This window comes from Pollachius pollachius, assembly GCF_949987615.1.
Source record: "Pollachius pollachius genome assembly, chromosome: 2".
Taxonomy (NCBI): domain Eukaryota; kingdom Metazoa; phylum Chordata; class Actinopteri; order Gadiformes; family Gadidae; genus Pollachius; species Pollachius pollachius.
In genome coordinates, this window is record NC_136935.1 from 23,854,197 (window position 1) to 23,881,482 (window position 27,286).

Sequence of the window (27,286 nt, forward strand, 5' to 3'; positions counted from 1 at the left end):
GAGCAAGGAGGGGTGCTCTATCGCCGTGTCACAATCCCTAGAGGAGACGAAGTGCTCCAGTTAGTACTCCCTGCATCGCTCAAGACACAGGTACTTCAGCAGTTGCACAATGAACATAGGCACCAAGGTACTGAGCGAACAACAGAGCTGGTCCGTCTGCGGTGCTATTGGCCAGGGATGCACCACGACATCAAGCAATGGTGTCGGGAATGTGAACGCTGCCAGGTATCCAAACACTCAACCTACTGCCTGTGCTTATATGGGTCACTTGCTTGCTTCACGTCCAAACCAGATCCTGGCCATCGATTTCACCATCCTGGAGCCTTCAAAGAGTGGGGCAGAGAACATCCTGGTCATGACCCATGTCTTTTCGAAGTATACACAAGCCATCCCAACCCACGACCAGCGGGCATCCACAGTGGCCAGAGTATTGGTCAATGAGGGGTTCTGCAGGTTCGGTGTGCCTGGTCGCCTCCACTCTGACCAGGGCAGGAACTTTGAAAGCAACCTCATCCAGCAGCTCTGCCAGATGTACGGCATTGAGAAGAGCCGCACCACACCCTACCATCCAGCTGGAAATGGCCAATTTGAGAGGTTCAACTGCACCTTACACAGCCTTCTTCGTACTCTGCCCATCACCAAGAAGAGAGACTGGTCCAGCTACCTGCCCCAAGTGACCTTTGCATACAATACAACAGCACATCAGTCGACTGGTGAGTCTCCGTTTTTCCTGATGTTTGGCCAAGACCCACAATTACCTGTTGATTTTCTGTTGGGCAGAGTATAGGAACCTGTACCTGGCCACCCCCATGATTGGATCGTGGAACACCAGACATGGCTACGTCATGCTTTTGAAAGTACAACCAGGCATCTGGAAGCTGCAGCTGCCCGGCGGAAGGAACACTATGACAGGCATGTTCGTGATGTCCCACTGCAAGAAGGTCAGCTGGTCCTCCTCAAAGACACCAGCGTAAGGGGCCGTCACAAAATTCAAAACATCTGGAGCTCAACAGTGTATAAAGTACTGAAGGCCCCTGGCATGGTAGGGTCTGTGTATACTGTGGCTTCGGTGCATAACCCCCAGCAGGTAAAGCATGTTCATCGTTCTCTCATAAAAGGCAAAGTGGATTGTGCTGCTAATTGTCCCCCCAGTGAACCCCCTGAACAGATGGGATCCATTTCAGCAGATGAGTCATCGTTTGATAGCGACTGGGCTGTAGTGACCTCTGTCGATGGCTGTCCCAAGAAACCACCTACCAGCGCGGCCTGTCATCATCACCCTCTTACCAAACCAAACTGATGCTGTTGCTACATCTCAGCCAAGCGAATGCCCAGCGTATTCAACAACTAGCACTGAAATTCCAAGCACCATTGAGGCCTCCCTGAGGAGAACTACCCGTCCAAACGCAGGCAGACACCCAAACCTTCACCATCTTCCTCAGGTTGCTGGGAGTAGTGCTATTGGGGCTGCTAACTCTCTGATGCCTGTGCTTAGTGGCTGTGTGGTGTTTAGGCCATGGCAGTAAATGTAAATTGTCGGGCCGACGATTAAAAACCCAGGGGGTAGATTGTAGTGAACCTCAGTAGGGGTTGCGAAAGCAACCCAATCTTAGCTCCTCCTCCTGCACCCAGGTGCAAGATAAAAGGGCCAAGATGGCTGAACTCAGCCTCTGTTGGTTACCTCCTACGGTGGTGAGTAGGGTCCCCGTTTTTTAACAGTGTTGAGTTCACATTTGAACTTTTATTAATTAGTGTCTTGTTTTTTAGGATCCCCTGCTGCTGTTTTGTACGGTTTTAGTTCTGTTTTAGCTGTGCTGTTTTGTTTTGCTATTTTGTTTTGATTGCTTTAGCTCAGTTTGCCTTTGTGTTATTTCCCCTTTATCTGTTTCATTGTTTGACCATTGGGTTGCTGGGTGACAGAACCCCTGTTTTGCTGTTTGGTTTGGTTTTGCTCCAGTTTTCTTTATTTGGTTATTATAATTATTGTAATAAAAGAAAGTTAGTATATTTATTGTCTCTGCCTCTTTAGTTCTCGAACCTGTGTCCTTATTATTTCTGTAATATCATAGTTTAATTTTATTTGTTCTATATTTCCTGGGGTGTAATTCCCCAGGTGGCGGTCCCTCTTTAGTTATTTCCCCCTTCCCCCATTCATATTGACTTTTAAACTGAGCCCTGCCAAACTAACAATAAACAACGACAAGCCAATTTCATGCCACAATCACAAAGACGAATAGGAACGCTATGAATTCTACGTGACGGGAAGTGACGTCAAACGTGCAACTCGGAAGGCTGGCGTCCGAGGATTCAGGAACACACCATTAGCGTCGATGCACGGCTTTGTTGATCATCTGGCGCACAAACGTAAGCTTCCGCTGGTTGATAATAATGTAGAAGCTACACGTTAGCATAGCGGTTACATGTAACGAAGTGCATGTTATCACTGCTCCAGGTTAAGCCAACCAGCGGTCTCAGGATTTGATCAGTTAATCAGTAACGTTAATTTGATCAGTTAGTCAGTAACGTCGCCGCATTATTCTTATGATTTGCTGAGATTAATCCATGGTTTTTAATGCAAAAACGAGAATATGAAGATATGGTTTCATAAACTCAACATTAATGTGGTGCATGGTGATTTAACCCTGTTTAATTTAGGTCCTACATCGGTCCAACTCGCCATTCATAGTGAATTATATTAGCCTCTCTCGGCTTGTCGTCGGTTTTCCTCCTCACCGTCCATCACTGAACCAGCAGACCACCGTCCTCTCGTCATAGAGCCATGGAGATGACAACCAGCAACGTTTTCATCCATGGGAAGAACATATCTCACAAAACAATTCCGTCTTCCGTCGTGCAACATATGTCCATTGACAAGCTGTTCCCTGCTCTCGTTGAGTGTTTTGGCATCATCCTGTGTGGATATATAGCTGGCAGGTGGGTAGCTTGAACAGTGTTACAATGTGGATAGCGCATTTAAAAAAATATGGACATACAATTATGGACAATAAAAGCTGTTGTTAAAATAATTCAGTGAGTCAAGATGTTCAGAAATGGATTGTGTTCCTCTATACCTTCAGGGCCACTATCATCACAGGCAGCCAGGCCAAGGGACTGGGGAACTTTGTGTCCAAGTTCGCCTTACCTGCCCTTCTCTTTAAGAACATGGTCTTGCTAGACTTTGGAGATGTTATCTGGGCATTTCTATGGAGCATATTGATAGCTAAGGTAGGGGTGTGTTTGTTTCTATGTGTGTGTGTGCATTCAAACGTATTTGTTTGTGCACATGCATGCACGCGAATATAGATTTTCTGGTGTTGCTCGTGTTTGCAGAGATTGTGTTGATGTATTATTGTTGACATTTTTTCTCTTTTCTCGGTTTTCTTTCTCATTCTCACTCTTTTCTTTCTCTCTCTCTCTCTCTCTCTCTCTCTCTCTCTCTCTCTCTCTCTCTCTCTCTCTCTCTCTCTCTCTCTCTCTCTCTCTCTATATATATATATATATATATATATATATATATATATATATATATATATATATCTGCTCCCTTTCTCTGTCACTCGTTACTCTCTCTGTCTCCCTCCCTCTTCGTCCCCTGGCTCCCCTGTAAGGTGACGGTGTTTGCTTTGGTATGCGCTCTGACACTGATGGTAGCCAGCCCAGACACCAGATACAGCAGGGCTGGTCTGTACGCCATCTTTGCTACGCAAAGCAATGACTTTGCATTAGGATACCCAATAGGTAAGATTTGGGACATCCTGACATAATGTATTTATATAAAAACATGATCCCGCATCGTCAAATAGGTGAAATGTGTCCCTTACTTTCATCAAATAGGCGGAATGTGTCCCTTACTTTCATTCAAGCAATCGGGGCTTGATGCACACTGCTCTGCACTACTCTAAGCCTTCGGTATTTACAAATTGGAATGACATCTTTCAAGATCATCCATCAAGAAAGACACACAACTTTCTAGCTACTGCAGTCAACACACGCACAGACGCGGATTAACGCACAGGCTTGGGCCCAGTTGTGCAAGAGGCCCTGGATTGACCAGACTATTTTCAATTTTTCTTAAAATAAAAATAAAACTTGACCCCTATTGGCCCATAACAAGGATCATAAAAAAATGTAACGGCTGATAGGATAGATGTGTGGGCCATTTCATATGTCCTGGTTCATAAAGTCAATTTTGCAGATACAATGTAAATGCCTTTTCAGCTATGTTGGTCGGTCGGTTTTCTTGGTCCACAGAATTACGTGGTCACGGCAGCTATTGCGTATATTGCGTATGTTTATGAAGCAGTGCTGTTTTAGTAAAGGCTGTCTCAATGCTTTCATGGCACTAAACACCTTTTTATCCGCTTGATCAGTAAGGGGGCCACACACAAATTGTAGCCTAGGGGCCAATAACCACCTTAATCCGCCACTGCACACACACACAAACACACTGTGTGTGTGTTTGTATTGTCTGCAAAAAAACACTTTTTTATTTGTGTTTATACCCTTTTCTGAGGTTTATTGTCTTTATTTCAGACACACACACTCACACATAATGCTCTTTTGGTCTCCATCTCATTTTTTTTTCCAGTGGATGCTCTGTACAGAACTACATATCCCGAGTATCTCCAGTATATATACCTGGTAGCGCCCGTCTCCCTCATGTTTCTCAATCCCATCGGTTTTGCACTGTGTGAGGTGCAGAGGTGGAGACAAGCCAGTGGACCACAGCGCAGCACCCTTTCTATTCTGGGAGTTGTCGTTTTACAGGTATTGTTTGATATGGTTGTTATCCTTATCCAATTCTGAAGGACTGGAAAAGGACAATCTCTTGTTCTTTTACCTCTTTTGTTCTTTCTTTTTCTCTTCATGTCTTTGGCATACTATACTTTCTTACCTTTTTCCTATTCCACCTCATTATCAGTATTCAATACGCTCAATGTATGTTCTTCCTGCTTATTGTCTCACCACATCTACTCCTCTTCCTGTCCCATCACCACAAGAACTCCCTCTCTTGACTTTTTTCCGTTCCCTCCCTCACGTCCTCCTCCTGCAGGTGTTGACGAACCCCATAGTGTTCATGGTGGTGGTGGGCTTGGTGTCCCACTTCGCTCTGGGCCAGAAGATCCCCCTGGTTCTGGTGCAGTTCATCGATGGGCTGGCGGACTCCTTTGGGGGAGCGGCTCTATTCTACCTTGGCCTGACCATGGTAGGATGGCCTCGCAGGAGGAGTTAGCATTCAGTTTCCCTTCACAACTCGGTCTGGAGTTCCTTCTGTCTGAGCTGTTTTGGGCTGCTGCTTGCACCTAAACCTTAACCAATCACAGAGCAGAAAACAATTCTGCAATCTGATTTTAGAGCCAATATTTCTGGATGTTTTTTCTCAAAACTGTGTGTGTGTGTGTGTGTGTGTGTGTGCGCGTGCGTGTGCGCGCTGGTGGCAGGTGGAGCAACTAAGAAAGCTCACTAGAGACTCTGGAGTGGCCCTGATAGTTTTGATCACAGCCAAACTGTAAGTTACCACTGCAAGGTCTTTGTGCTAGCTACACTTATTTTCTTTCTAACGGGCCCTTCTCTGCTGCAGCCTGGTCATGCCCCTGATCTGTAAGGAGATGGTGGAGCTGCTGGACGGTGGCGGGGCGGACAGCAGCAGTGCCAACCATAGCAGCTTGTCTAACTTTGCCTTCCTGTATGGGGTGTTCCCCACAGCACCCAGCGTAGCTCTCTACGCCTCCCAATTCAACATGGAGCTGGAGGTGGTGAGTAGCCTCCATCACTCAGCTTCTATCTATGCCTCCCAATTCAACATGGAGCTGGAGGTTGTGAGTAGCCTCCATCACTCAGCTTCTATCTATGCCTCCCAATTCAACATGGAGCTGGAGGTGGTGAGCAGCCTCCATCCCTCAGCTTCTCTCTATGCCTCCCAGTTCAACATGGAGCTGGAGTTTGAGAGTAGTCTCCATCACTGAGCTTCTCTCTACGCCTCCCAGTTCATCATGGAGCTGGAGGTTGTGAGTACCCTCCACCACTGACCTTCTCACTTTGCAGTAGTCCTGGGCAGCGTGCTCATCAGCCCAATCCCCCCCATGTTAACCCCCATTTAAAAACACTTCCTAAGCCATATGTAGGTAAATAATCAGGTTCACGAGGGTTAGCAGGGCTCCAGACTATTTTTTTTCATGAGGAGCACTGTGGCCTCTAACTGAAAATTGTAGGGGCACAACCTGAAATTATAGGGGCACACACCGTAAATCCACATGCCAATGTGATTTTCTCATTTTTTCAATGTATTACTGATACATATTTTGATAATAGATGCAGAAATTACAATGTGTGGTTTCAAATTCAGTGTCACATTTTATTGTGATTCTGATCTATACCAACTGTTTCCACGTGTACGCGCATGCGTTCGACGAGCAGAGAAGCGACAGTGTCACGGGAGTGCGCCCGCTTGTCGTGCCGCTTGACAGAACGCTGGGCCTCCTCTCTGCCCGCTGGCCTCTCCATTGAGAATGAAGCAGGCGCGACAAACGCCTCCCGTGCGAAAAGCCCTTTATGGCGCATGAAGTCCTGACCGGGTTTGGGTACCCGTACAATTGGATGAAACGGGTGAAAAGTAATGTACTATTGTGTCGGACATGGGTGCGGGTTGGTTCGGACGCCTGAACAACCCGGGTCGGACGCGGATTTTGCGATTGCGAGCGAGACTTCTACGGTGCTGGATATGTTATTCGGGAGCGGAGGAGTCAACTGAAACCGTCAACAGTGGAAGCTGTGCTTTTTTTGCACAGCAATCTAAAGCAGTGGTTCCCAACCTTTTTTCCTTGAGGACCCCCCTGCCAGGGTCCAAGACAAGCAAGGCCCCCCAAACCCTAACTCCGACCCACATACACACAATAAAAGAATAGAGTGATTAATTACAAACTTTTATTTGCAAAAATAAACAGCAGTTGTAGGCTTTTGTTCTTATTCTCCTGCTTTTACACTGTATATAGACACATGGACTCTCACACACACACACACACACACACAAAGTGTATAAAAATATGAACAGAACAGCTATAGAACACAGCTATACACGTTTATGTGTAATAATAACAGTAAACATCAATAACAGTAAACAAGTTATTCCTTACGTTTTTTTACTCTGTGCCAGTAAATTAATTCATAAACTAATGGCTACCTTGGACTTGCATACCTTTGACCAGGGATGCGATGTCAGGTGTGATGGTTGTGACAGCCAGTCTAAAGTCCTGGTGGACATCAAGTCTGTTTCTGGCTCTTGTTTTTATTGTCACAAGGGCACTGAATGCTGTCTCAGACAGGTATGTAGTGCTGAATGGCAGAATAACCCTCCTTACTGCGTGTTTGGCCAGTCTGGGAGCAACAGCTTGTCCTTTGACAATCCAAAACTTTTTGAATCCGTTCTCCTGTAAGTATTTTTTTGCCACAGAGTCAGCCTGAAGATCACAAAGCTCATCTTCACAGCCGAGGTATTCCACATCCTTGAGGGTGAAAGTGTAGGGGTCCACTACCCACGCTTCCTTTGATAAGTACTCACTGATGTCTGTGAAGCGGCTTTGAATCTCCTCGCGTAGCAGGTTCAGGTGGCGGGTAAACTCGGTGCGTAAAGACGCACACACAGTGCCAGCAGACTGTTTCAGCAGCAGTGGAAAGTGATGTAATTCCCCGTTTGACATTTTTTGAACTCTGTAATCCAGTTTGCGCGAGAAAGCGTCCAGGGCGTCTTTCCACTGCATGACGTTTGATTCAGGTCCCTGCATTCGCTTGTTCGTCTCATTGTAGAGCGCGAACGTGTCCGCCAGGTACGCCGTTTTAATCCAAAACGCATCAGTCAGCTGTTCACACAGTGGTCGATTGTGATCTTGTAAGAATTCCTTAATTTTTTCTTGCAGTTCCATAAAACGCACAAGCACTTGTCCACGCGATAGCCAGCGCACCTCCGTATGTAGAAGAAGTGTTTGATGCGCTTCATCCTCGCACAGCTGGGCAAAGAGTCTCTTGTTTGTTGGGCGAGCTTTAATAAAGTTTACAACTTTAACAACAGTTGACAGGGTGTTACTAAGGTCTTCGGAAAGTTTTTTACTCGCCAGTGCTTGCCGATGTATCATGCAGTGGAAAATCACGCACCCTGGGACTTTTTCCTTCAGTCGGCTGTTAAACCCCTTGTTCTTTCCCATCATTGCTGCGGCTCTGTCAGTGCAACATGCAACCAGGTTTTCGTAGGGCGGATTGTTGGATGAGAGATATGAGTCCACAGCCAGAAATATATCCTGGCCGGTTGTTGTTGTTGATAGATTTGTAGACATAAGAATGTCTTGTTTCAAGTCCTCGCCATCAATATACTGCACATAAACAATGAGAACGGCCTCGTCTGACACGGTTGTTGTTTCGTCCAGCTGAATGGCAAAGTTAGCATTCCTCAGCTTCTCGTGGAGCTGGTTTTGGCAATCTGCAGCCATTTTATCAATTCTGTCTTTCACAGTGTTGTCCGAGAGTGGGACAGTTTTCACTTTATCAGCTGCTTGCGGTCCACACATCCTCTCTACAATTTTCAGGAGGGCGGGTTTGATTAGCTGCTCTCCAATATTGTGCGGCTTTTTAGCCTTCGCAATTAACAGTGAACAGTCAAATGACGCCTCCGTGGCTCTGTGTAAATCAGTACCTGCTTTTTCAAAAGCTTTTCTGATGTCCGTGGATCTTCTTGATAGTGCCAATTGCTTCTTTCTCTCAAAATATTCTCGACTTTCACCAATAGTCTCGGGGTGTTTGGTCTCCTGGTGTCGTTTCAGTTTGCATGGTTTCATTCTTTGATTAGCTAGCTTCTCGCCACAAATGACGCATTCTGGCCGAAAACTGTCCAGTCCTTCCATAAAACCAAAATCGATGTATCTCTCGAGATATTGCTTTGTTTTCTTCTTTGGTACAGACGAACCATCTGTATATTTACGTTTCACAGACATTTTCTTTCTGTGTAAAGTGAGGCCGACTAATGAGGGAAACAATCAGCATTGCCCGCCACCCAAGAGCTGACCGGAAGGTTGCTTACGCAAGTTCAGAGGTCACATAATTATGAATTTAAATGTGGACCAATGATATGTTTTAACTGGCATTAAACATCGTTTCGATTATCCAATTGGATGTTATTGGGGTTTTATACATTTAATGTGGATTTATTTTTTTTCACAAGTCACAACCTCAGCGCAGACACACTTGTGCGCCCCCCTTGCGATCTCTGGCGCCCCCTACTGGGGGGCGCGGACCCCAGGTTGGGAACCACTGATCTAAAGCACCAGGCCAAACACCACATAGTGTAATTCCCCGGCGTTCCAACTAATGTGTCTAATTGTCCTTCGGGTGCGGGTCGGGCGTCGATATGAATTTATAGTGGGTCGGGTCGGGTGCGGAATGAATTCGCGCTATTGTGGGAACACGGGTCGGATGCGGTTTTAAGAATTGCGGGTACGGGCGGGTGCGGGTTTGCAAAACAACACCCGTGCAGGACTCTGGCACTGGCACACTAGCCGCAGGTCCGAAGAACGACTCAATAGTTTGCTCACAGAGACGTTTACACACGCTCGACATTTAAACTCTAGGACCCTCCCCCTCCACACATTAGCCACTAACAGTGGCCATTCCCTATCCTTCTCACACTCATTGGCCTGCTACAGATTCCGGATTCGTTGACGCGCCCCTTCCCTGTTTGACGTGTAATTAATGAAAAAAATTAAAAAGGGAAAATTTACTTAGATGTAAAATTCAGTCGCGCACTCTCACATTTTGGTTGCAAAATGTGACCATTTGGTCGCAGTCTGGAGCCCTGGTTAGGGTTAGGTTCATCGAACTATTGCTTCTTTACCTTCATTGCTTAGGATATATACTTCACGTCACTAACCTTTAGAACACAAACTTTGCGTGTGTGTGTGCGTGTGTGATGCGTCTGTGCAGTACTGTTGGAGTAATAGTGCTTGTAGTTAGTGCATGCTGCTTTTGCTTGCTACTCGCTGTTTCCAGCTACTGCCACCGGATAGAGCCCTTTGTTATCAGGGGCGAAAATAGCTGCTGAGTGGGTAAGTCTCCTCAGCCGGGACATAGCCTATCCACCACCAATATCTCGTACACGCCTCCCCGTGGCACACATCGTAACTGGCCCCTTAAGATCCCAGGCTAAGCTGTATGGGATCTCGGAGCAGCAGTAGGCCCCAGAGATGTGGCATGCAGGCCCAGTGAGTGAGTGGAAATGCCCTGTTGCCCGTCAACCACTGTCCCAGTTATGGGTAAATAGCTCCAGCTTGGGTAAATAGTGAAGACCCCAACGGCGCAGGCGGAAGATGGTGGGTGTGAGGACCATGACAACGATTGGGAAGGTGGAAGAAACCAACCTCACAGCCACTTGGGTTAACTCGGGAGGGTACAGTAGCTAGAGGAGCAAACCCCGAAGACAAAACTGCACCTGGGGACAGGCTAAGGCGTAGAACAACTGACCGGACCACCGGCAGCCCCCTGCGATTCCTGCCAGACGAAGTTCGTCATGGGTTCCCTCATGCCACTGGAGGTCCATCTGGTAGGAGTGAAGATGGTGGGAGTGAGGTCTGCGCACCCACACCCACACTCTCACCTATGCGCAAGCTTCTTGCGCATCTTCCCCCTCCCCCCAAAGACCTGTGGTGTTGTGGAATAGTGGTGGATACAGGCCAAGGATGTGGCTGGGAGTATCTAGCTAAACCATGCACACAGGCGGCAAAGGAGTGATGGTCGTTAGGACTGCGGGATGGAGCAGTGCTTCTTTTCAGCAGCTTCCATTGCGATGGAGCAGCCCCACACTGCTCACCCCTGAGATGGGGAAGGACCTAGAAAAGGTGGTCCAAAAATTGTGTCCCCCCCATACTCCGGACGGTAAGCCGCAACCGTCGGAGCATCCCCCCTCACGGTCGAAAAATAAGCTAAGCATTGGTTCGTGGAATGTTCGCACACTGCTTGACCTGGCCGAAACTCCTGACAGGCCCCACCGCAGGACAGCACTGGCCCTGGAGCTCGCAAGATAGGACATCGACATAGCAGCTCTCAGCGAGACCAGACTACATGGAGAGGACTCCCGGTCAGAGGTTGGTGCTGGGTACACACGTCTTCTGGAAGGGGGTCCCCGAAGGCACCCGCCGTAATCATGGAGTTGGCTTTGCTGTGAAGTCTAAATTGCTGCAGCGCATTCCGGAATCCCCCATCAGCATCAATGAAAGACTGATGACATTATTGTATTGTAACAAATGCACTTATTGTAAGTCACTTTGGATAAAAGTGTCTGCTAAATGCCCTAAATGTAAATGTAAATGTAAATAGCATGGCACATTCCCCAGGCAAAGGAATGCTTTGCAACCGTCATCAGTGCATATGCACCAACTCTTGATGCCAAGCATAACATCAAAGAGGATTTCTACAGAGCTCATCTTACAGAAAACCCTGGCTCATACTCATAGGAGATTTCAATGCTAGAGTGGGCACGGAGCACCTGATATGGAGTAAAGTCATTGGCCACCATAGAGTGAAAATGGGATCAGACTCCTCTCCCTCTGTGCAGAGCACCAGCTGGTCATTACCACCACCATCTTCCAAATGAAGAACAGGCTTAAGACCACCTGGCAGCACCCCCGCTCAAACTTTGGACAAAAGGACAGAAGAAATGTCACCAGGACTGGTTTGACTGTAACTCAGCTGAGATACAAAACCAAGCATGAGGCCTAAAAAGCTCTCCTGTCCTGCCCTGTATCTCCCCCCCCCTTAAAACCACCTTTTACTTCTGCAAGAACAGCAACCCAGCGAGCCCTCCGGACTATGGAGGACACCTGGTGGGTGCAAAAGGCGCAAGAGATCCAGAACCTGGCAGATTGCAATAACACTCAAGGCTTTTACGATGCCATTAAAGCATGTATGGCCCCAGGAACCAGGCAATTGCCCCGGTCCGATCAGCTGAAGTTTACACAGATATGCCCAATCAAAATAATTAAAAAAACAGACACTTGGTAGTGGAAATGAGGAGGAGCAGGTTGAAAGTAGGTGCACTGTGACAAGTTTGCGTGTCCTGCTTTATCCAAATCCTCTTTCTTCTCTCTCTCCTTTTACCTCTGCCCTTCTATAGGTGACATCAGGGATGGTCATCAGTACGTTTCTATCGGCGCCAATCATGTATGTGTCGGCATGGTTACTAACGATCCCCCTGATGGACCCCATCCTGCTGGTGATGGAGCTGCAGAATGTCAGCTTCAACATTAGCATAGTCTGCCTCATAGCACTGGTAGGCTTGTTGGCTTGTTAGCACGTTAGCACTTAGGCACATGTGGCTGCATGACTTCCTATGTTTCCACAAATACATCTAAGGCTTCAGTCCAGCTGACACTGTGTCAAGGGGTATCCACATCAGAGGCCCTTTGACTTTATATGGAAATGTAATGGGTGCAATGTCCTTATCCAGACCCTTTCTCCCTGAGGTGACATTGTCAGGCTACTACCCATGCCCTGCTGCATAAAAGTAGCAGAACCAACCCCTGTGTTTGGCCCTACGATGAGCCCTCCTTCATATTATGTTTAATCCCCCATTCTGTGTGAGTGAAGATCTACTTTTGGACTCTGAGACACAATGCAGATCTTTGCAGAGCTGCCTTGATTCATACTTCTGCTTCATGTCAAAATTTAGATGAACCCAGCAAGGCCCCGCATACTGAGATTGCTCCATTAAAATATGTTGAAAAGGCAATTTATCCATGTCAAAACCATTCAAATGTGCTGCTGAAAAGCAGTTGACCTGACCACCTGAAAAGATACTAATTTTATGCATGTGTCTGGCTGTCCAAAAACCAAACCAATCACTTGCTCAACAGCCTGTCCCTGACTCCACTCCTGCAAAGAAGGGGGATGGGTGGCTGATCTCTGGTAGGACTGCACATCTTGGGGTGCGCGGTCTCTGAGTAGTGACAGCTTCTACTACCTGCTAAACAAAGAAGTGATGAGTCAAGGGAAGCAGTGATTTGGCTTGTACATGTATCTCACTATTATAATAGCAGGCCTGTCGCACCAGTTATTCAAGCTGGTCATGTGCGCATGTGCCAAGCAGCCTGCAGCTCACACACGCAGCACGCGCGAACGCATACATGCACTGCAAACACGAACATACACACCGCAATCACACAGCGCACACACACGCACATGCGCACGAACATACACGGAAACACACGCGCACACGCCGCACATCAAGACATAGGCAGCGTCAAATATACGGAAGCGCACACACACACACACACACACACACACACACACACACACACACACACACACACGTGCACATCAAGACAAAGGCAGCGACACAGATAAGACGTCATGTTTTTAAACATAACGGCTCCGGCATCGACACACCCGCAGGTAAGAACACACACACACGCATGCACACACAGCGCAGCGACACTCGCCCTTAAACATAACGGCTCCGCCATCGACACACGCAAAGGTAAGAACACACGCACGCACGCGCACACACCGCAGCGACAATCGCCCAGGTTAGACGTTATGTTTTTAAACTTAATGGCTCTGCCATCGACACATGCACAGGTAAGAACACAAACGCACGCTCACACACCGCAGCGACACGCGCCCAGGTAAGACGTTATGATTTTAAATGTAACAGCTCCGCCATCGACACACACGCAGGTAAGAACATGCACGCATGCGCACACACCGCAGCGACACTCGCCCAGGTAAGACGTTATGGTTTTTAACATAATGGCTCCACCATCGACACACACGCCAAGGTAAGAACACACACGCACACTCCGCAACGACATACTTGCCCAGGTAAGACGTTATGTTTTTAAACATTACGGCTCCGCCGTCAACAAACTGCTAGACGTTCTGTCTATAGACTGTAGAAATTGCGATAAAAGAAGGGAAGAGACAACTTCTCACCTCGACAAGCCACGGCAGGTCGTTCATTTTGTCATGTAAAAACTGTTAAATTCAAACATTGCGCTGACCGGCATATCAACACAAGTCACGTAATCTTAAAGAGACAGTGTCCCTATAACACAACGAAAACATTTCAATTACACAGTATGGTGAATTATGTCTAAAGAGTCCACCACAAGACTAAAATTTGTTGCTAAAATGTAATATTACCCTCCTCCTTGAGCCTCCTGAAATATCTTTACACTTTGTTGCTCAAACTTAATATTACTTTCCCTCCTTGAGCCTCCCGAAATGTCTTGTGAAATTGATATCCCCCATCCCCCCTGCGGACTGTTTTAGTTGTTTTATTTTTATTATGTTTTGTGTGTATGTTATGTGTGACTTTAGGCTACTGCTGCCTGTCTTGGCCAGGACACTGGAAGAGATGTTTAATCTCAATGATGATTATTATTTTAACTAACCAATAGTAGTTGCCTTATGCGAAAACTCTAGTAACTTTAATTAGGTGCTTAACAAGCTGACATATTAGTTATTCAATATTGTTTCAACCAATCCTTCCCTCCTCTGGGAATTATTATAGTTTTTAGCAAAAACTGTTTAATATTGCTAAGCAGCTGGGGTAGTCATTGGTTGGAATTCAATGAAAACCAGCATGCAATGGCCACCTTTCAGTGTTTGAATTTACATATGTTGGTATTACTAGTATAGGTATATTTAACATACACATAAACTGTGTGGGTGTGCGTGTGCGTGTGTGTGTGTGTTCCAGGTGTGGACCATCACAGTAACACTGCTAAGTAATAAGTTCAACAGGCTCCCTCATCTCTTCACTTTAAACCTTTTTCTGGCACAGGTCAGTCTCCATTCAAATTATTTGTTTTAACACATCTTATGTGAACAATTGATAAAGGATTCAGTTTATTCTGCCCAATAGACAGACATATTCCCTTCTAATGACTGTTGAAAGTGAAAATAACAAATGAAACTAAAATAAATACTAAAATAATTGTTCTTTCTTCTCAGTTCCTTGTGTGTTTCAGTATGATCCTGTGGAACTTCGTGGTGCAACAGGAAGACATTCTGCTGGGCAAAGTTCTAACCTTCGTCCTGCTCTACGGCTCTCTGTACAGCACCTACATCTGGGCTGGTCAGTCATTTACATGCACAATAAACTCATCTTAGTGAGTGAGTCATCTGTGAGTCACTTACGCGGCTGAAATATTATTCTTAGCGTTAAGATTGCTACCACTGCGTCTACTGCTACCAGTGGCGGACTCAGACTGTTTGAAGGGCAGGGGCGAAAAAATTAAAAGGGCACATTCTGCCCAACACGGGCCCCCACCAGTGTGCAAAAGCTATGATGCATCATGTATGATGAAATAGTCCTAATCCTTGATTAAGATAAGCATTACATTATAAGGAGATCTAGATCTAGAAAAGTAATTAATGATGTGGTACTGACAATTACAATTATAACCACACCTCTATGATAAAACCACACAGGAAACTATAAAACATTTACAATATTTATTCAACAAACACAGCAAAACACAGAGGGAACTATAAACATGTTTCACAAACAGACGTGATAATGACAAGGAAAGCTATGATTTGGGAGCTTTTTGTCAGGGGACGGAGATGGTGGGTGGTGGAGTCATAGGAGAATTCTTCTTTTGGCCGTGTGTTTGTAGATGTCAATGACCTTGTTATAGTCAATTGGAATATCCCTTTCGATGGAAAGCAGCAGAAGATCCGAGAGCCTAATTTCCCCACATCGGTTTCTGAGCTGGGTTTTTATTAGCTTCAGTTTAGAGAATGATCGCTCTACTGAAGCAGTTGTCACCGGGATTGTTGCATATGTTTTTAGTAGCAAAGTCAGACCAGGGAAAACTGATTGCACATCATTGTCTTTCAGGCACTTTAACACAGCTTTCACGTTGCTGGGGGGAAGAGCATATGATGAGTGGAACACCTTGAGCTCGGTGACAACATTTTCTTTCTCTGCATCATAAAATCTGCATACATCTTTGACAGATCGAGCAACTCTGTCATTTGTCATGCCTTTCCAGTGACTTGGGATGGTAAGGCAGTGAAGGCCTGAAAGAATTAACCCAGTTGGTGTCTCATCCTTCCCCTTGAACCTCTGGTGTAGCTCCTGGGAGAGTGTATCAAGGAAGGTAAAGAAAACCTTTCCTCGGTAGTGCTCCTCCAGGTCTTGGGCTTGGTAGTCCTCCGTAGCAGATTTGGTGCTGTATTTGTACTTTTGGGGTACCTTTCTGCCTCTGGCTTGTCCAGGAATTTCATCTGGAACCTCAATTCCTGCTGCCTCTGAGTTCCCTTTTGCTTTTGAAAAAAGGACCTTGAACTCCTCATCCTTCCTCATTGCTTTTACTCTCTGTATAACTCCCTCCACAATGGTGTATGATGTTGTCAAGTCAAGGTCTTTCTTCTGCAGTGAAGCAGATGCGATGGCAGTCTCATTGAAAATGGGTGTGGTAATCTCCATGCATAGAATGAACTCAAAATCTATGCTACGGAGGAGCATCCTGGCATCACCTGCTGCAGCGTCTGGTGGATCACTGTCAGCCATGTTCTGAAGCAGCTTAATGACGGCAGAAAGAACCTTCTTCAGGGACCTCAGAGCGTCTTCTCTGCATGCCCACCTTGTGTCAGACAGCCTCTTCAATTCACAGACCCTTTGGTCAGGGTACATGGACTGTTGCATTTTAACAAGCGTAGCATGGCGTTTTGTAGATCCGGCACAAAATGTGTATAGACTTTCCACTAAGTTGAAAAACCTAACAAAATGCTGGTTTGATTTGGCACTCTCAACCAAGACCAAGTTCAGACAGTGGGCATGGCAGTGCACGTATAAAGCTTTGTCATTATGGCTCTGAATTCGCGACTGCAGACCCTTGTAGCTTCCACTCATATTTGCAGCTCCATCATAGCCTTGGCCCCTGACATCTTCCAATTTCAGTCCATTCTCTTCAAGGAGTGTCATTACAACATTCTCCAATTCCTTTCCTGTTGTTCCTGTCACATCGCAAACTTGTAAGAATCTCCTTGATTTCGTTCTGATGGACAAAGCGAACAACGAAGGACACTTGTTCGACATGGGAAACATCAGTGGTCTCATCCAAGAGAATGGAGAATAACTTTGACTCATCTATTTCTTTGAGAATTACTCTTCTGACATAGGTGGCAAGGGCCTTGATAATGTCATTCTGTGTCTTATAGGACAACAGCGACATCTGTGGTTTTTTCTGTTGAGACTGGATATGGTTTATGTCATCAAGGTGCCTTTTGAGGGTGGAATCATATTTTGCAAGTAGCTGAACAAGTTCAAGGAAATTTCCTTTGTTCAAAGATGTTCTACTTTCATCATGACCCCTGAAAGCCCCATCTTGCCGTGCAAGATACAGTGTGATGTCTACCAGCCTTGTCATTAATTCCCTGTTTCGTTGTCACTCCTGTTCTTTTTTGGCTTTTTCTTCTATGTCTGCCCTCCTGAAAGCTTCTTCCAGTGGTCTTTGTCTGAAGTTGCTCCACCTTACCATGCTTACCATAGGTACTTCTGTTTCTTTATGTTCCTTTATTTTTTCTGTTCCTTTTTTCCAATTGTTAACTCCTACAGTTCTCCTACAGTTTGTTTTATTCTCATACTTTTCCTCTTTCAAGAAAAGGCGGCAACTAAAACAAAACATAGAATCATTTTCCACAGAATATTCTAGCCAGGGATTATCTTGATACCACTCCCTTTGGAATGAACGGCCATCTGTCTTTGGGTAATTTACAGCTGGTTGACAAGGTCCAATAGAGCAACAGAACTCAACAAATCTCCCAGAGTGGGGGTCTATGCTGTGCTTTTGAACATGAGCTGGATCAGTGGGAAATTGTAAGGGCGACAGAAGAGCAGTATTCATGTTATTTGATGCTGTGTCCATTGAATCATGTCCCTCCCTGTCATAATTTTCATCCTTGCTTGGCTTAACTTCGTCATCATTTTCGTCGTCATCATCTCTCTCCCTGGTATCATCTTCATCATTTCCCTCTCTAATATCTTCATCTTCGTGATCCTCTATCTGCCTTGCATCTCCTGGCTCTCTGATATCTCTGTTTTTACTGTCTGTGCTGTCACCATCACCATCATCTTCTTCATTTCTCTCCCTAGCGTCACCTGCATCCTCTCTGTCCTTAATATCTTCATCATCATCATAATCATCATCTTCATCATGTCTCTCTCTTATATCTTCATCTTCATTATCATCTATCTGCCTTGCATCTCCTGCCTCTCTGATATCTCTGTCTTCATTGTCGGTGCTTTCTTTATCTAAGGTGGAGCAAATAACAATATTTGTATTATAATAATTGAATATAATTGAACTATATGTACTGTATATTATAATTGTATAACAAAAGAGTCAGCCTGCACTACCACTAGCCCTCTTGCCTTGATTGGAATTGACCCCCCTCAGTGTCATGCAAAAACTCAATGGTTAGTAAATTTAAATGTTTAAGTCAAATGTTTTTTTTGCAAAATTAGCGTTCTTGACATTGTTTCAGATAAACTTAAATATGCAACAGACTCAGTTATAATCCAACATATGGCTCTGTGTGACAAGCCTTTACATGCATTGTCTTCTTAAAGTTGTGAGACCCCTTCACTTCAGACTCAATTGAAACATTTATTACATTCATGTTTTAAAAGGTCTCTGATTTGCATATAAATGAATTGTTGCTGAATTGGTAGTGACATTCTAATATGTAGTGTGTAATTGATCCTTTGCTAATCTGAGAAATATAAATTCCAAAATTATTCAATTTAGTATAAATGCCTGTTTTTTTTAATCCAGATTAATTCTGACTTTATTTAACCGTAGGGAGAGCATCACAACACAATTTTAGGAAAAGTCAAAGAGTGGGGGGGCTTAATATTTTCAAAAAGTATAGTTATGGGCAAATTAAAAACTGCCACGGGGCGGTTCTAGTGTTGAATTGAGTCCATACAAAACCGGAATGCACTATAGCTAGCAATGAGATGACTTGGCATACCTTTCTCCTTATCTCCTCCCTGGCTGTTGCAGCTCTGGATGATCCAGAGCTGCTTTGAAAGGATGGATCCAGACTGGATCCATCCTTTCAAAGAAGAGCTACCTCTTACAGCATTTTTCAACTCCTTCTTTATGTCTTTCAGCTTTCTCCTTGGCATTCTGTAATAATAGGGGTAGCCCAATGCTAACCCCACTCTTAAGTTAGCTAGTTCCTTTGCTAGGAATCCAGGCAATGTATACAGCTATCCTATAAAAGCACTTGCAGTGTACATTAGTATTTAGTGATGAATCATTGGTGTAGATCAATCTTTACAACTTTAAAGAAAACTTGCTGTATCACCTGCCTCACACACTGTAAGATGCCAGAGAGTAGCAACTCTGTCTGTATTCAGCTTAGCTATTAAGCCCCCTCTGTGACCTGAACATTCTAAATGGGGTGTGGCTAAAACTGAAAAGGTAAATGAAGGGAATAGATATTTTTTAACAATGGAAATTAGTATTTTATTGTGCTTTATTATTTTTTATCGTTTACTAACGTAACATAATCTAGCCAAAAGGGTGCATTGGAAAAACAGGGACAGTGCATATGAGATTACTTTATTGTGTTTCAAACTTGGCATCTAATTGTGCTTTTCCACTACGGGCCGTGGTACGGGCATACTCTTAATATTATTATTATTTATTTATTTTAAAGAATTTTTTTGGCATTTCTATGCTTTATTGATAGTGTAGAGACAGAGTTGAAATGGGGCAGAGAGCGGAGTGACATGCAGAGAACGACCGCGGGCTGGAATCGAACTCAGGTCCGCTGCTGGCCGAGGCCCATGGGGGGGATGCCCTACCAACTGAGCTAAGGGCGCCCACTTAATATTGTTTTTGCTTCGTTATCCAATGCAGATTTCAGGACCACTCGATGTTACAGTTCGTCATAGCGACGCACGCCACATGAAAGCAACGCCTCTTTCTCATTCCCCTTTCGTCAGCTACCAAAGAGTGGAACGTCTGCACCTCATTATCTTACCACAACATGTTTTTTCGGTTTGCCATATTCTTGCTCTAGAGCAGTGGTTCCCAAACTGTGTGCCGCGGCACACTGGTGTGCCGTGAGGCAAGTCCAAGTGTGCCGTGGGATTTTGTGACAACCATAGCCTACTGCAATATAGTATACAACTAGACAAAAATAATTATTTTAATTTACTATATACTACTTTGAATGCACTCATTCCATAATACAGAGGCAAACTCTTTATCTAAAAACTATTTAAAAAATCCTCAAAGAGGATCCCACATTTCGCTGTTCGGGCAGTTGCGCAAGTGGGAATTTAATTTAGACTGTGACACATCAAAGGCAGTAGGTCAACACAACATTAAAACATAAACAAGAGGGAAAATGGAGCGCTTTCTCGTGCGGAGCAAACCACCAACCACAAGTGCAGAGACTGCCGAGTCCGACAACCCACCGAAAGAAAAGAGGAAAAAAACTGTCAGCCGACAGTATCATGAAAGTTACCTGTCTTATGGGTTCAGTTGGACCGGGGATGTCAACATTCCTCAGCCGGAGTGCGTCCTCAGTCGGGAGAAGTTAGCTAATGCTAATATGGTTCCAAGCAAGCTGAAGAGGCACTTGGAAACCAAACATCCCTTCCACGCTGAGAGAATCCTGGCCTATTTCAAAAGAGCGCGGGATCTGAACCAGAGGCAGCAAGACCGTTTGTTGGATTGTGTGAAAGTGTCTGAAAAGGCAATGGAGGCTAGCGTGCTAACATGCTAGCGGAGCTTATTGCAAAGCAAAAGAAGCCTCACACAATAGCGGAGACACTCATCCTCCCTGCTTCCAAAATAATTGCAGGTGTCATGCTGGGTCCAGATGCCGCAAATGAGCTATCCAAGGTGCCGGCATCTGATAACACAATCAAAAGAAGAATAGATGACATGTCAGAAGACATTGAACAACATTTAACAGAGAAACTGCAGGCGAGCGGCAGATTTTCTCTTCAAATAGATGAATCGACCGACATAAAGTGGGGCTGCCCAGCTCCTGGCAAACGTCAGGTATGTTGACGGTGACTCTATTAAAGAGACTTTTTTCTTCTGTAAAGAAATGGCAAGCCATACAACGGGAGAAGAAATATTCAAGATAACTGATAACTACTTAAAAGAAAACAATCTGTGCTGGAGTATGTCTGTCAGTCTGTGCACGGATGGTGCGGCATGCATGACGGGGAGAGTGAGAGGCTTTATTTTAAAGGTAAAAGCACAAAATCCACAGATAGTGACCAACCACTGCATTTTGCACCGAGAGGCATTAGTTGCCAAAACCATGCCCCCGGAGTTGACTGAGGTGCTGAATCAGGCTGTGCAGATGGTGAATTACATCAAATCAAGGCCCCTGAAATCTCGCCTTTTCTCCCAGCTGTGCGCTGAGATGGGAGCCGACCACCAAAGCCTGATCCTCCACACAGAGGTACGATGGTTGTCTCGGGGGAAAGTCTTATCCCGTTTTTACGAGCTTCGGGAAGAGCTTTTGGAATTTTCACGTGAACACGCTGTCCCACATAAGGACAGGCTCGCGGATGAGAGCTGGTGCGCCAGGCTGGCTTACCTTGCAGACATATTTGTGCATCTCAACGAGTTAAACGCCAAGCTTCAGGGCAGGAATGAAAACATTTTATCATCCACAGACAAGATTCGGGGCTTTATGGGCAAACTGACCCTGTGGCGCGAGGCTTTGGAACAGGGCTCCATGAACATGTTCCCGCTGGCATCAGCTGCGCCACAGGCAGCCAGTGAGCGCACTATATATGCCGAACACCTTCAGACCTTAAAAGAGAGGTTTGAGCGCTATTTTCCACGTGTGGCGGACATCGAGGACAATGACTGGATCCGAGACCCATTCAACCAGGAGTCCGAGTCAAGCGAGAAGCTCACTATGAAGGAGAGAGAGGAGAGCGCAGAGCTCCGTGCGGACCGCACGCTGAAACTGAAATTTAGTGAGCTCACACTCGATCAGTTTTGGTTGGTTTGTGCATCAGAATATCCAACCATCTCCCACCACGCTATCGACCAACTTCTTCATTTCCCCACCACCTACCTATGTGAGTTGGCGTTCTCCACTCTTGTTTACATGAAGAACAAGACCAGGTCACAGCTCTCTGTTGAGCAGGACTTGCGAGTGGCCATCTCCTCCGTGCCACCAAGGATTAAAAAAATCTGTGCGCCCCGACAGGCACATGTGTCCCACTGATTTGTTAGTAGGCAGAATATTTACAAAAAAAGCCTGATTCTAAATGTTAGTTATAATTTGTGGGTCAGATTCAGGACCATGCAGCTTTCTCATGGACAGTTCTCTGCTGAATTTCTGTTTCCTTTGCCTCACCTGTCTGGTGAAATGGGTGTGTTTGATTAAGCCCAATTTGATAAAGTTTAAATATTTTTGTGAAGTATTTTGTTAATAAATATTTCATGAGTAGAATAGTTGTCTTTGTGACATCTTATTTGGCATTAGTAAATAATTATAAACTTAACAGATAAACAGATATTAGTGATAACACGTGTTATAAGGCTATTTTGCACAATAGGTGTGCCTTGAAATTTTTATTTGTCCTTTGGTGTGCCTTGGGCACAAAAAGTTTGGGAACCACTGCTCTAGAGGGCACATAATCATAATTAACCATAGAGGGCTCCCAATACTTTTTGCCCTATGAAAAGGGTAGCCAATAAGGCACTTTCTCTCGTATTCACCACTCTAGAGGGCACTTTTACAACCATGTAGGCACTATAAGGGCATTAAAAGGGCACTCATTGAGCATGTTATCGGATTTTCTTGTTCTAGATCGGATTTTCTTGCTCTAGAGGGCACATCATCATAAGAAGGGGCACCATAGAGGGCACCCAATACTTTTTGGCCTATGTAAAGGGCAGCCAATGAGGCACTTTCTCTCGTATTCACCACTCTAGAGGGCATTTTTTCAACCATGATGTAGGCACTATAAGGGCATTAGAAGGGCACTCATTGAGCACCTTATCGGATTTTCTTGTTCTAGATCGGATTTTCTTGCTCTAGAGGGCACATCATCATAATTTATTGTTTGAAGGGGCACCATAGAGGGCACCCAATATTTTTTTCCTATGTAAAGGACAGCCAATAAGGCACTTTCTCTCGTATTCACCACTCTAGAGGGCAATTTTTCAACCATGTAGGCACTATAAGGGCATTAGAAGGGCACTCATTGAGCACTTTATCGGATTTTCTTGTTCTAGATCGGATTTTCTCTCATAATTCGCCACTCTTGAGGGCACTTTAGCGCGCTTTTTCAATCAAGGAGACACGAGGGGGGGCAGTCGCCCCCCCTGCCCCCCCCCGAGTCCGCCACTGACTGCTACCAACACTTGTTGCTACCACTACCGCTACTGCTACCTTACCAACATGGTTATTGCTACCACTACTGCTACCGTACCAACACTATTATTGCTACTGCTACCACTACCACTACTGCTACCATACCAACCCCATGTTTTTTGGGACTTTGGCTGGATTGATGGTGTGTTCGAGATGCCTCGTACACCACCCTCACAAGTTGCAAAGTGGGAAAAACAGTTCTGAAAACAGTGCCGAACAGTGCCGAAAGTTCTTTCGGCATTTAACTTTGGCACCCCCCTTTTTGCTCGTAATATCTCGGGAATCTGAGAATCCACCAAGTTCAGGGAGGTTGACGGTACGACTCGACAAACAAAGATGGCTGCGCCCATAATGAGATGCATTATCTTTGTAGTTGTGCCATTTTAATGTTGATTTTAAGTGCTCTTACACACTTGATTACAATGCTGCTTTAATCCAATTTATGCATTGAACGATCTTGCTCTGAGTGCAATACAATGTGAAGTTGTGTTGTTTGTTTTTGAGCTGGTTTGCTAAAGTGGCTAATGTAGCTAACAATAACAATGACTAGCCAATGACTGTTCTTCCCCAACTCGTCATGTAGCTATACCCACAAAGACAAACGGGAACGCTGTAAGTGCTACAGGCCAGGAAATTAACAACTCGTGCGGATGGTGTACGAGGCATCTCGAACACACCATCAGACTCCGTACAATTTCAGAATTATTTAATTTTAAAAAATGTCCGTCCTCGTTGAAATAGTATAAACCCAGATGTGTATATATATATATTTATTACAATTAATTTATTGATTTCGCTATAAAAAGTATAGACAGAGGCGATTAAATGACAAACATGTAAACCGAAAACATCAAAACAATAAGAAATCTCAAAACAAAAGGGACACATAATAGTTATCCCACCTCCCCAGAAAACCACAACTCACAAGTTTCCCACAGACGGAACATTGGCTTCTACTAATAGAACAACTAAAGATTAAAAATGTATTTGGTCTGTGCGTGCGTGCGGAACAGCGCTTGAAGTTTGGATGACAGCACTATATCTGCTTACCTTGATTGTCATCCAAACATTCAAACACGCATCAGTGGGCTCCGACTCCGAACCATGCTCCGAGCCTATGCTCTGAACTTGCGTATGAACTTTTCACATGCCACTGACATATCAGGTGCAAGGTTTTCAGCGAATCAACGATCAGAGAATACTGCAGTGAGAATGTTGTAGGCAGATAGCTGGTTACAGCTGTGGGCCTTAAACCCCTCTCCTGTCATTAAGAAGCAATACGCTTTGGTCTAGTCAACAGAAAATTAACAGATTGAGAGGGGAGAAAAATGAATTTTGGTTTGAGCGTGAGAGCATGAAATTGATGCTGAAAGCGTGAGTGACACACCAGATACGTGAGAGTTGGCAACCCTGCCAACACTGTTATTGCTACCGCTACCACTACTGTTATTGCTACTGCTAACACTACTGTTATTGCTACTGCTACCGCTACGATTACTGCTACCCCTACGGCTACAACTAGAATTGCTGCTACTGCTACCACTGCAATTACTGCTACTGCTACTTTTACCACTACAATTACTGCTACTGTTACCACTACAATTACTGCTACTGCTACCACAACTGTTTTTGCTACTGCTGACACTAAAATTACTGCTACCACTACTGCTACCATTGAAGCAGTATCAGCTTTATTATATAAGAGTGAGGTGTGAGGTTTTATATATAATTTTTGGCCTAGGTTTGATATCTCTCGGCCTGGCACTTACTAGCAGAGATGACCTGCTTAGACTTCGACCAGCAGTCTTCATGGCTCTGGGCTGGGGGTAAGCCACCACACACACTCTTCAATACACTGAAGGCTGATAATAAGCTAGATTAGCAGAGTGTGTGTGTGTCTGTGTGTGTGTGTGTGTGTGTGTGTGTGTGTGTGTATATGTGTGTGTGTGCATGTTCCTCAGAGTTCCCTTCTTGATAGTAGGAGCTCTTTTGTTGATGGGAGAGAGGATGGATGATACCATTGACTCAGCCTTCTACTACGGCCAAGCTCAGGTTAGATGCTGTCCCAGCGCTATCCCTTTTCTTATTCTTTCCTATATTACTCAGTTTATGGTATGCTATTTATTATTTTCTGTTCAGGTGTATTCTTTGTCCTCCTCCACAGAGGACATATTTCTCAAAATGCTGTGCTATTCTCTCTGCTATGTTGCTAAGAACATGTTGTAACAGAATATTTCTGATAATATCTTTCCTACTATGAAGTTAGAAATTAACACAATATTATATTGTAACACAATATATTACATTTCATTACATTATTGTGAATCTTGTATATAGCAGTAGTCAAATTGGCTTGCTGGCATAAATTTTGCGTGTGTGAACATGCCATTGGGAGGAATGGGGGGGGGGGGGGGGGGGGGGGGGGGGTTATAAGCAGTGCCGTGGTATCATGTTACATGATACCACGGCACTGCTTGGCCCCTAATAGGAAAAAACGCTAAGTTCAACTATGAATAAAGGATTAGAGCGGGGTAAAAATATTGATTCATCAATGCACTGCAATTTATTTGTTCTCGATTCAATTTCGATTCAGATCTTTTTTGAAATATTATTTCCATAAAAAAAAAAGAAGCATACTCAGTCATCGTAATCTAGAAGCGAGTATGCCTAAATGTACATGCCCTTTTACATTTGTCCATGTTATGATTATTACTTTTATGCTGCAAGTTTAGCTCAGGAATAATACTATACAATGGTGTATTCCCTTTTTGCTAGTTAAAGCACAATGAAATGGTTAATTCATTTTGAAATGGTTAATTCTAAATAATTTTTAGGTATTTTTGTCATCTACACGTATGATTGAATCGATATTGAAGCAATTGGATCAATATCGAATCGATATCGAATGGAATCAAGACCTAAAGAATCAAATTGAACAGGTACCTGGCAATACCCAGCCCTATACAGAGTACTTTGCGTTATCTGAGAGACGAGATCTCTTTGTCTCCACTGAGACCGGCAACTGTTTGATTTAATATATGTATTATTTTAGGTATATTATAATGGCCTATATTGTAGTAGATTAACTGATGAGCACATTGGTCGTCATACTGTGATGTCATTTAACGGAGGCGCTGCGCCTAGCTGTAGACAGCTGTTGGAAACCCTGATAACCCAATTTATTATTATATTCTAACGTTTAAACCACGCAAAAAGAGACCAGAAATTTGACATTCTTTTTTAAAAAAGATATGATAAGTGATTGGTCGATCAACCCAACGTCTGCCCTGACAAATCAGATTCTACCCTGCTGTTGACACAGTAACTATGGAGGTAAGGCAGAAGGTCTTCCCAGCTGATTATCTTCGTCTTCTTCACTGGTTTGTGCTTTTCTCTTGTATTTAAGATCATTGCCACTGCTGTGGTGCTGGCTGTGAGCTTGACGTTAGGGACCTTATCCCTCATGGGCCTTAGCCAGGCCGGCAGAGAGGAGAGGAACTACCAGTCCCTGGACAGAGCTTCTGTGACAGGCATCACTGAACACCTGAGGCCCCCTAGTGGTCTGGATGATAATGACCAACACCAGGAGTATGTGGAAAATTTGTTAGATTCAGGTAAAACAGCCGACTTCTTGCCATAGTTTTTCTGTTAATCTGCTAATATTATTGGTCTATTTTTACATTTCCATGCAGATGTTGTTTTTTAAAGTTTGAATTTTTTATTTTTTTTTGGTAGACGGCCATATTTGTTCTCCTGTCCAGTCTCTACCTGATATGCTCGTCAGCACGCAGATGGAACACACACATCATTCTGGTAACACATTCACTGACATAAACTGACATAAAAGCATACATAAACATAAACA

General features: G+C 44.6%; 1 protein-coding gene across 5 annotated transcripts in view; it reads left to right on the forward strand.

Annotated features, from left to right (window-relative positions):
• The first annotated feature begins 2,307 nt into the window (after nt 1–2,307).
• LOC307092037 (lysosomal cholesterol signaling protein-like) overlaps nt 2,308–27,286 on the forward strand; it is a 63,954-nt gene continuing 38,975 nt past the window's right edge. For 4 of the 5 annotated variants that reach the window (XM_079758904.1, XM_079758907.1, XM_079758903.1 and 1 more), the window contains exons 1-15: nt 2,308–2,364; nt 2,656–2,934; nt 3,078–3,225; nt 3,609–3,738; nt 4,589–4,767; nt 5,054–5,206; nt 5,442–5,509; nt 5,582–5,756; nt 12,152–12,307; nt 14,738–14,821; nt 14,992–15,115; nt 25,163–25,247; nt 25,383–25,473; nt 26,828–27,035; nt 27,157–27,234. In XM_079758904.1, coding sequence (XP_079615030.1) covers nt 2,780–2,934; nt 3,078–3,225; nt 3,609–3,738; nt 4,589–4,767; nt 5,054–5,206; nt 5,442–5,509; nt 5,582–5,756; nt 12,152–12,307; nt 14,738–14,821; nt 14,992–15,115; nt 25,163–25,247; nt 25,383–25,473; nt 26,828–27,035; nt 27,157–27,234 — 1,834 coding nt within the window. In that variant the 5' untranslated portion in view covers nt 2,308–2,364; nt 2,656–2,779. The remainder of the gene's footprint in view (nt 2,365–2,655; nt 2,935–3,077; nt 3,226–3,608; nt 3,739–4,588; nt 4,768–5,053; nt 5,207–5,441; nt 5,510–5,581; nt 5,757–12,151; nt 12,308–14,737; nt 14,822–14,991; nt 15,116–25,162; nt 25,248–25,382; nt 25,474–26,827; nt 27,036–27,156; nt 27,235–27,286) is intronic. The other variant, XM_079758906.1, reaches the window with a different exon arrangement.